Source organism: Gavia stellata, chromosome 4 (assembly GCF_030936135.1).
Source record: "Gavia stellata isolate bGavSte3 chromosome 4, bGavSte3.hap2, whole genome shotgun sequence".
NCBI lineage: Eukaryota > Metazoa > Chordata > Aves > Gaviiformes > Gaviidae > Gavia > Gavia stellata.
In genome coordinates this window covers 79,833,138-79,843,388 of record NC_082597.1, presented here as the reverse complement: position 1 = coordinate 79,843,388, position 10,251 = coordinate 79,833,138, and the positions used below count along the sequence as shown (strand labels likewise).

The 10,251-nt window shown below is 47.2% G+C and overlaps 1 protein-coding gene across 1 annotated transcript; it reads left to right on the top strand.

Moving 5' to 3' along the window:
- Positions 1–228: 228 nt before the first annotated feature.
- PKDREJ (polycystin family receptor for egg jelly) lies at positions 229–8,193 on the top strand. The gene has a single exon (XM_059817276.1). The coding sequence runs from the start codon at positions 229–231 to the stop codon at positions 8,191–8,193; it is 7,965 nt and encodes a 2,654-aa protein (XP_059673259.1).
- Positions 8,194–10,251: the final 2,058 nt, after the last annotated feature.

The window sequence follows — 10,251 nt, the reverse complement described above, 5'->3', positions numbered from 1 at the left end:
TGTTGGCCCCGAAATACCTGTTTCTTGTAGCATCGGGTGTATCCACAGACGATCTGCTGTTTCTAAAGTTAAACACCTTTCTTACCAGCGGTGCCGGGGAGCAGGGTGGGGAGCAGGCTCTGGTCTCCCTGGAGCCCTCCTCCAGCAGCTGGGACTCCCCAGCTGTCAACCTCTGCCAGTTTGCACTCCGACGGCTGTGCTCCCTCCTCTCCTCCACCTCATGCCGCAATGGCAGCGCTCCATCTTCTCCTCCTTGAGCTGTTCGTTTGGTGCCCCAGAGGCCGGGGGCCGTCCTCCCCCTGTCTCCAGCCATCACCCCTGCTTGTCACCTGCTGGGGCCCTCATGGACAAGTCTCTCAACGGCGGGACAACGAGCGCTGGGTCTCATGCCTGTGGAACAGCACTGTGAACCTGCGTTACCAGCCCGCCCCAGGAGCAAAAACAGAGGCAGAGAGGAAAGCGGGGTGGCTGCCACCCCCACCACGCTGTTTCTGGTACCTGAACTCGGTCTGGGTGAAGAACACCTCGCGCTGGTCAGGCCAGGTCATGCTGCAGACAAGCCTCCTACCAGGAAGCGCTTCTCCACCCGTGGCCTCCAGCCTCCTGACAGTGCAATGCTCATCTGCTTCATGCGCTGCACCCGAGTGCCTTCACCACAATGTGAGCATCGAGACGTCTGGGCAGGATATGCGGCTGTTCGTGCTTTGGCCGCAGACACACCTGATCCACATGTGGCAGCCGGTAGAGCTGGGCTGGTGTGCACGCCTCAAGAGTGCCAGCTGGCAGTACCGCTTCAGCAGGCGGGGAGGCAGTCCCTCTACCCTTCTCCTTCCCAGCAGTGAGCACCAAGACACGCCACCACCTGCTGTCTACCCAACGGCCGAGTTGCAGCAGACCTGTGCCACCTACTACAGCTACCGCTTGACTGTGCGCTACAGGCACCACGGGCTCCATGTTGCTTCAGTCAGCATCGAGCAGATACCTCAGATAAGCCTCAGCCTCTCTCTCAAGGTAGAGCCTGACTTGCTGCATGTCCTCAGTGTCGGCTCCAAGTTCCTTAGTGTTCCTCAACAGCCCCTCAGCCTCTCCTGGAGGGTTCAGCCCCTTACACCGAGGACAGTGGCCTACAGACTGGTGGACACGCAGGCTACAGGAGGTTGGCTCCATTCCTACAGTTCCTTTACTCTGCAGAGCAACTTCTGTGCCGTTTCCAAACCTCAAAGCCCGGGTGAGCTGGCGGTGGCCAGCATTTATGTTCATGTCGATGGAAAGAGGTTTGAAGAATTGACAGGAGAACTACATCTACTCAATGGTACCCTGAGCCTAACTGCAGGCACAGAAACTCCCACCTGTGTCAACCTTCACCTGGGAAAGACCAACAGAAGCACTTACATTTTCAGGTACAACCATGGAATGTTTTACACAACCAAAGTAAACAACAGCCCTATTTCTACAGGTGGCCTTAACACACGCATTGTGTTCTACCAGCACAAGGAGCTCTCCTACTTACTCTCCATAGAGTTTGTGGCCTTCCAGTGGTACAAGTTCAATATGTACCTTTATATGAATCAGAAGAGGGCTTTGTTTACGTCTCTGGCAGAAGGAGACCTTGAAGTCCACGTTTTCAGCAGCAGCCGTCCTTCTTTTCTGCAGAGCTTTACTTGTTTAGTGTGGTTTGTCCCTGCACAACATCCGATGCTACAGTGCGAGTGGACCTTCCATCTGCAGCTTTTTGGAGCACAAAAAGACCACCTTCTCCAGAATAGCACATACACATACAATGATCATGTAAGAAATGCCACACGTTTTGTCCGTCGCTCTGCTTTACCCTTTGATCCAGAGAAATACACAGGGTTCGTGGCAAAAGTGAACTGTACCAGAAGTGCACTTACACGGGCTCCTTTAGGAGTCAGAGTCAACAACCATGCTGCAAAAACCACAGAAGCACCAGTGTTTTGCCAGAAAGAAGCCTGTTACATTGACACCGTGCAGATTCAGAAACCTGCTCTTCACACCTCTGTCCTGCGCCAGAAAAGGGGGACATCTTTTTACCTCTTTGTCAGATTGCTAGTAGACTGCAACGTTGGTATATCCATCAAGCCCCTGTGGCGAATCTATCCCGTTCAGGACACAACAACTATTCCAAACTGGACAAAACCAATCAACTCTTCTTTGATGTATGGTATAGATATGATACACTTAACTGTTCCCAGTTTTACTTTAGATTATGGGTTGTATCTGTTTTATTTCACTGTTGCGATAACCCCGATTAGGACCACAACAGTCCTCAGGGGCTCAGATAAAGTTTACGTTCAGATTGAGAGCACCGATCTAGTGGCAAATATTGCAGGAGGCACGTTCCGCACAGTGGGTTTTTCTGACAATTGGACTCTCGATGGCTCTGCATCCTACGATCCTGATTCACAGGAAGGACTAAAGGGAATCACATTTACTTGGTACTGCACGAAAGAGGTGTCAGACTATAAAAACATGAAAGTCAGCCCAGGAAAGAGATGCCATCCAGCCCAGAGGGATTTGAAATGGTTAACGTCCTCAGGTCCAGTTCAAGCAATGCCACCAGAATCCCTTCCAGGAAACGCCGTTTACTACTTTCGTCTAGTGATTCAAAAGGATAGGAGGAGGAGTTACGCCGACCAAACTGTAGACGTACAGCCCGGCTCCCCACTCCTTCTGGATGTGGTATGCCTTGAAAACTGTGGTAGCACTCTAATCCCAACAGAGAGATTTACATTGTCTGGAAAATGCCTAAACTGTAGAACAAACAGCCAGCCAGTCTACCACTGGTCCCTTTTTTCAGAAAACTCTTCAGAAATTAGCTTCGACTGGTCTTCCAGAACCTCAACGGGGAGGTCTGGGGCTTACCTGTCTATACATGCTCTGACTTTTACAAAGACTGCACATCGATCCTACATACTTCTGTTAAAAGTAACTACCTGGGATGGTAGGTCCTCAATCTACAGACACGCATTTAAGGTAAATTCTCCTCCTAGGGCTGGAAAGTGTACCATCAACCCACACTGGGGTACAGCCTTCCTGACAAAATTTATTGTTCAATGCAGTGGATTTTCTGACAGCAATTTACCTCTGACGTATAAAGTGATAGTAGCTTCCAATGTACCCAAAACTACCAAAATAACTTCTGTGGAGGAAAATACTTTTGGCACAATTCTGTACTTTGGTTATCAGCCTAAAACTCCTCCATCTTTTCTACCAATTGGAGTGCCGTCTCAGAAGTACACCTTGACACTTTACGTTCAAGTTCGCAATTCCCTTGGGGCGTTTACCCAAGTGAGTTTATATGTCCGCGTACGGAACCCAGTTAACAGTCGACCACTAGCTGTTGTGTTTCATGAACTGCTGGCCTCAGTGACTGGTTTAAGCGCACCGATGACATCTTATCTCCAGACTGGAGATTATTTTAGTGCTGGTTATTTGGCTTATCTGGCAGCCTCAGTCTTAAACTATATTAAAGCCGCACCAGCTCTCCAGCTCCCTAAGGCTCAGTTTCGGGAAAGCCTGATTAAAACAGCCCTGAATATTTCAGTTGAGAGCACAATGGAAATCAACCAAGTAGTTGCTTCCCTTTCCGAAGTCACAGAGGAAGCCAGCGAAGTGAATGTTAGATCACAAGACCTTGCCATTAAAAAACTGACAGAAGTAACAGGAGTGCTGAAGATACAGAGGAACGAGAGCCATTGGTCTGAGGAAGCAGAAATTCAGACCAGTGGAATACTAAGATGCTTGTCCAACATCCTGAGAGCTGCTCTTCTGCATCGCAGGAATGTCAATGTAAGTGGAGTTAAACAAGTCTTCTCTATCATGGAAAATTTAACAGAGATAGTTTTCCAGGGCAAAGTCCCTGGAGAAACAGAAACTCTAATGGAAACAAAACACTGGAATATTACTCTGAAGAAAGATGAAACCTGGAACATTGCCAATGCTTTCTCTACCAGAAACACCTGCAGGAATTGCTTTTATCCATCACTGAAAAAGGGAAATTATTCAGGATTGCCCTATGATGCTGTGATTTCCACTGCCCTTTTTGAGTTTGACAAGAACCCCTTCCCTTGGTTAGGTTATACATCAGAAATTGCAACAATGGTCTTGGGGTTCAAAATGGCAGAGACCAAGGCTAATGGGGATCTACTAGGGATCGTGCCTGAAGGAGCAGAAATTACTATTGCTAGGAAAGATAAGGAATCTTCAACTTTTCAATTAGCAATGGGGCCTGATAAAACACAAGCTTACACAACTGGAGGATTTAGTTTTGAAGTCAACAGAAATACCAAGAGCATATACATCCAGATACTGACAAAATTAAAAGTTACTTTCACGGTGCTAGTATTTACAGGTGCCAACATCACTCATGCTCATCCCATAGCCTCGTTTGCTGCTTTTCACAACATGCCAACAGTTGCAAGCAAAAACGAGACAGCTAGCGCTGACTGTAACATTAAGGCTCCCTATATTATCTGTCTCCCAGAGCCACTGCTGAGAGCCTCAGCTCAAGGAAGCCATACAGACACTCACAACATCTCCCTTGTCTTGCTGACACCCTATGTCACAAGGTATCAAACCCAGAGACTGGTGAGCATACACATTTTCAGTGATCAGTGCTTATTTCTGGATGGGGTTCGAAGTCTGTGGAAAGAAGACACGTGCAGGCTTGGCTCCTTGACCGACTGGCAGAGGGTACACTGTGTCTGCAATATGAAGCGGAGTCGCAGAAGTCTGTCAGTCCACACTGCGTCAAATGCATCCATGTTCAACATCAGGTTCCTGGCAGCCAAAGTAATAGTTACCCCCAACACAGTAGATCTGGGAAAAACCCTGATAGCAGACATACCTAAAAACCCAGTGACCCTCTTAACAGTGCTCTTTATTTTTGCTGTCTACTTTCTTTTGTCCCTCTGGGCCATGAGAAAAGACAGGGCTGACAGGGACAGAAAAGGCAAGATTATAGTTCTGCCAGACAATGACCCCTTTGATAAAGTAAGTTTTTTGGTCACTTTATACACAGGCAGTCGCTGGGGAGCTGGAACCAAAGCAGATGTCTTTCTTCAGCTCATCGGCCAGAATGGCACAAGTGACGTCCATTGTTTACGGCACCCACATTTTCTGTCTTTCCAACAAGGAAGCACTGATTGTTTCCTGTTAACTACTAGGAAAGACTTGGGAGACATTTGTTCCCTCAGGGTCTGGCACAATAACAAGGGCCCATCTCCAAGCTGGTTCTTAAGCAGAGCCAAAGTTGAGAATATGTCCACCAGGAAGACCTGGTTCTTTATGTGCAGGAAATGGCTTTCTCTTGACAAGGGTGATCACTTACTAGAAAGGACATTTTCTGTCACAAACCCCAAGACACCTCTGCCCAGAATTGACTATTTTTTGATTAAACTTGCCAACGGCCTGACAGAGCGCCATCTGTGGCTCTCGATTTTTGCTCACGCCCTCACTGGCACTTTCAGCAGGCTCCAAAGGTTGTCTTCTTGTTTAGCAATATTATTATTAAACTTACTTTTTAACATTATGTTCTTCAATGCTGACAAGAATGAAGAATCTCCAATACACTTAAGGTATCTGAGATCAATAACAGTAGGAATTGAATGTGCTTTGGTTACCATACCTGTGGAAATGATTATAATTGCCTTGTTTAAGTATTCCCAGAAGGAACATTCTCCTCGTGGTGTGGCTCAGACGGACCCAAATATAAGTTCACCCCACCTGTCTGGAACTCTTAAGAACCGCAAGGAACGTCTGCAAAAATTGTACCTTTCAGAAGCTTCAGCACAATCGAGGAACATTAGTCCCTTGGAGAACCTTCCTGGTCCCAGCAGCTCACAAAGCCCTCCATGTTCCAGGAAGACAAGAAGCAAGGGAGCTCCCCAAAACTGGAGTAATTGCAGAGTTTCTGAACAAGATGCAAATGTAACTGGAACAGAGGAGAAGATGATGATCGCGAATTCCCCTCCAATGGCTAAGGCCTGCCAGAGAAGACCACCATCAAATTCCAATTTTAGTAATAATTACGCAGAAGAACGGGGCAACTTTCAGAAAGGAAGGAAACCACTAAGCATTACCTCCATGCCCTCTCACAAGCGACCACACATAGTTTTTTGGTGGTGGTGCGTCTATCTCTCGTGGGCACTAATTATAGCTGTAGCTGGGCTATCATCATTTTTCATTGTGTTATATGGTTTGTCTTACGGCTATCAGACTTCACTGGAGTGGCTTTTAGCATCTGCAATCTCCTTTATTGAGAACGTGTTTTTCCTTTCAATTCTAAAAATCAGTTTTTTCTCAGCTGTGAGTACAATTCGTCCAAAATACTGTGAAAACATCACATGGTTAACTCAGGAAAAGTATTCTGAGGTTAAGTTGGCTAAAGAAGTGATGAGTGCTGATGAGATGAGAGAGATGCACTTGAAACTTGCTGAAGTCAAAGGCACCAAGCAGTATAAGCCTTTAGAAGCTGATGAAATTGCAAACATACTGAAAAGGGCAAAAATGAAAGTCAAGGCATTTATTTTCACAAAAGGTTTCATCAGTCACCTTGGCTTTTTAACACTGCTATTAAACCTTGCTTATTCCACTGAGAACGCCAACAGTTTCCACTACAACCGATTCATCCATAAACAATTCTCTCCACGACTCTCCAGCGTAAATAAGCTAGAACATATCTACATGTGGGTGAAAGACTTGTTCTTGCCTTTGATCCACAATGACATTCAGCCAACCTTTCTTCCCGAAAGCTGGTCCAAAATCATTGGATTGCCTAGGATGAGGCAAGTGCGCGCTAAAGGTACTGAGAAAAAATGTTTCCATCCTCACAGCTTTGTAAATAACTTTGTGATCAGTAAAAGCCACTGTCTTCACAAATACGGCAGTGACATCCCAGAGAAAGGGGACTATGCTGGCACTTGGGCAAAGGTTGCCAACCAGTCTGTTTCCAAGGATGCCAGCAGCTACAGTGGGTTCACTTACCAGCGAAACAGGACTCCATGGATGTATTATTCATACGGAGATTTGCACACATATGGACCAGCAGGATACACATTTTACTTTTTCCCTGAAGCAGGAAGACTTAATTCAACGACAAGGCTGGACACTCTACAACAGAGCAACTGGCTTGATGAAAAGACATGGGCTGTGATAATTGAACTAACTACATTTAACTCAGATGCAGATCTCTTTTGCACCATCTCAGTCATATTTGAAATGTCTCATTTTGGGATCATAAAACCAAGTTTGTCAGTACACTCTTTTGCACTCCCCATTTTTCATCAGCAAACTAAAGCTCAAGTATTTGTGTTTGTAATTGTTCTTGCCTTTCTGTTCATTTACATTGCAGATGAGCTTCACATCATAGGCCAAGAAAAAAAAGATTATGTTAAAAACATTTCCAATATAATCAACTTTAGCTTAAAATCAGCATTCCTCCTTTTTGTTTTTTTAAAGGTCATAAAGTTTAAGGTGGGAGCAGATATAGTGAAGTTTTACTTACTTCACCCGAATGATTTCATTCATTTTCATGCAGTTTCTCATTTAGATCAGATTTTAAGGATTACTATGGGTTTTTTAGCATTTCTTGTAGTTTTGAAAACTCTAAAATATTCTCAATTTTTTTATGATGTGCGCCTGGCACAAAGATCGATCTTGGCAGCCCTTCCTGGAATCTCCTCAATGGCCCTTGTGGTGGTGGTGTACTTCTTTATATTTATGGCTTTTGGCTACCTTGTGTTTGGGCAGCATGAATGGAATTACAATAACATGATTCACTCAGCTCAGACCATATTCTCTTACTGTGTCTCAGCTTTCAGAGATACTGCATTTTCATCCAACAGGTTGCTGGGTGGTCTTTTCCTAGCCTCTTTCATGTTGGTGATGATCTGTGTCTTGATCAATCTTTTCCAAGCTGTTATTACGTCTGCCTATGGGGATATGAAACAAATTGTATATGAAGAACCATCTGATGAAGCACAAGTGGTTACTTTTGTATTGCAAAGGCTCAGAAGGATATTTTATCTTCTGATTTGTAAAACATCCAAAACCAGTGAGCCTGATCTTTTTCACAGTGTACTCTACGGGCAGCCTGAGAGAAGATTTCAGCGACATTTACGGCTCAAGAACAGAAAAATAGATGGAAAAAAAATGGTTTATCTTGTCTTATGAGCAAGGAAAGACTTTGTATTCAAGACTACCTTTACTTTGTAATATTTGCATTTCAAAGAAAATTTTATAAATAAAATATTTACTTTTAAGAATTTTTTAGCATTCAACCCCTTACTAGTGACTGTGCTCAGATTTTTTCTGGACTATTTTGCATCAATTTCAGTGGTACTTGGCTGGTACTTGTCATGGTGTCCTGGGTTGACCCCGGTTGGCAGGTAAGCTCCCACCCAGCTGCTCGCTCACTCCCCTCCCAGCAGCAAGGGGGGAGAATCAAAGGGCAAAAGTGAGAAAAAAACTTGTGGGTCAAGATAAGGACGGTTTAAGAAGTGAAGGGGGGAAAAAACCCAAACCCACAAGTCACAGAATCACAGAATCACAGAATCACTAAGGTTGGAAAAGACCTGTAAGATCATCAAGTCCAACCTTAAAAAAAACAAAAAAAAAAACCAAAAAAAAACCCCCAACAACACAAAAAAACCCCACAACACACCAAAAACCAACTCACCCAACACCACACAGCAAAAGCAGTCATTCACCATCCGCAGATGGATGCCCACCCAGTCACTGAGTAAAAGTTACTTTCAAAAACTTCCCTTGCTCCAGTTTTCTTGCTAAGCATGACCTTGTATCTCTTATTACTAACACCACGCCGGGCAGAGCTGGTAGACACAGGAACTGATACCCATTTCACAGTGGTGATGCATAAGGAGTTAGCTCAGGTGTCTGAGCAGGACTCTCGCCTCTGGCTGAGCACGTGCTCATGTAAGAGCAAAAATGGCCTGAGATGTGAAAACACTAATAAATCCTTCCTACTCAGAGCATAAGGAATAAAAAAAGACAGGATGAGTTAGCAGGGTACAACCCAGCCATTAAACATAAACCTTCACAACGCTGCATTTGCATTTGTACACAGAAGACTTTGTTACAGTGTCCCTTTGGAAGACATTAACTGTGGGCTATAAAATCCTGTTATATAGCCTGAGGAGGGGTTAGTAGACTTCTGTACTGTAAAACTGTACCTGCACACTAGTCACTAGGTGACCTCCTGAAAGGGAAGACTGTCCAAGTCAACTGGGAAGACTGGTCAACTTGGTCAAAAGCCCTATTTCTTATTCGTAAAGCTGGGGGCATCCTCCAGGCAGTTCACGTTGAATACAAACAGACCACAGAATGTATGTGTAGATTCTTTTCCTTGAATCTTGCACGCTCTTCGCAAAGCAATGAGTTTATGGGGAGCGTTACGGCCGATGGGATGGTGTCGCCCATCGGCCCTCAGCCACTCGCTCCTGGCTGCGCTGGCCGCGGCCCGGCACCACCTGCCGTTTCCAAAGCCAAAACGCGTCCCCGCTTTGAACTCCAGGGACTTTCGGGATCGGCCCCGTCCCGCACCGCCATGCGGACTCGTCGGGGCCGGTGAGCGGCAGCAGCCCGGGGAAGCCCCGGCCCCGCCGGGCCCCCCCTCACCTCCCCGCGCAGGAGCCCAGGCGCTGAGGGAGGCGGCGGGCGGGACCCCGCGCAGGCGCACAGCGCCACCTGCCGCCGGCGTGTGGCGCGCGGCGCGGCCCTCAGCCCCCGGCGCGGGCCCTTTAAGGAGGGGCGGCCCCGGGCCCTGACGGTGCGGGCGGCCCCGGGCCCTGACGCCGCAGCGTCAGCGCGGGCACCCAGGAAGCGGCCGGGGGGCCCTCCCCGCCTGTCCCCACGCGTGGGTGGTAGCCGCGGCGGCCCGGGTGGGTGCCGCGCAGTTCGGGTGGGCAGAAATCAGGGGTTCCGCGCGGTGGCCTGTGCGCGGCTGCGGCCGAAGCAGGCTGCGGCCTTCTCCCCCCGACCCCCGCCCGGGTGACGGGGCTGGGCCAGGCCCTTTCGGCGGGCAGGCCCCAGCGTACCGGCTGCGCGGGAAACCCCAGCTCCCGGGGAACAGTGACCGCTAATAGTATCATTAAAAATAAAAGGAGTGAACCTTGAATCTCTCTTCAGCAGACTGTGTGTCTGGCATCTGAAAAAGGTTTTTCTTTCCTCCTTACCAGCCGGGATCCCCCTCTGGAAGACGGGTGGCGACAG

Bases quoted from the DNA above. Each gene is read 5' to 3' on its own strand.
- PKDREJ (XM_059817276.1), top strand. From the start codon at position 229: ATGGCAGCGCTCCATCTTCTCCTCCTTGAGCTGTTCGTTTGGTGCCCC.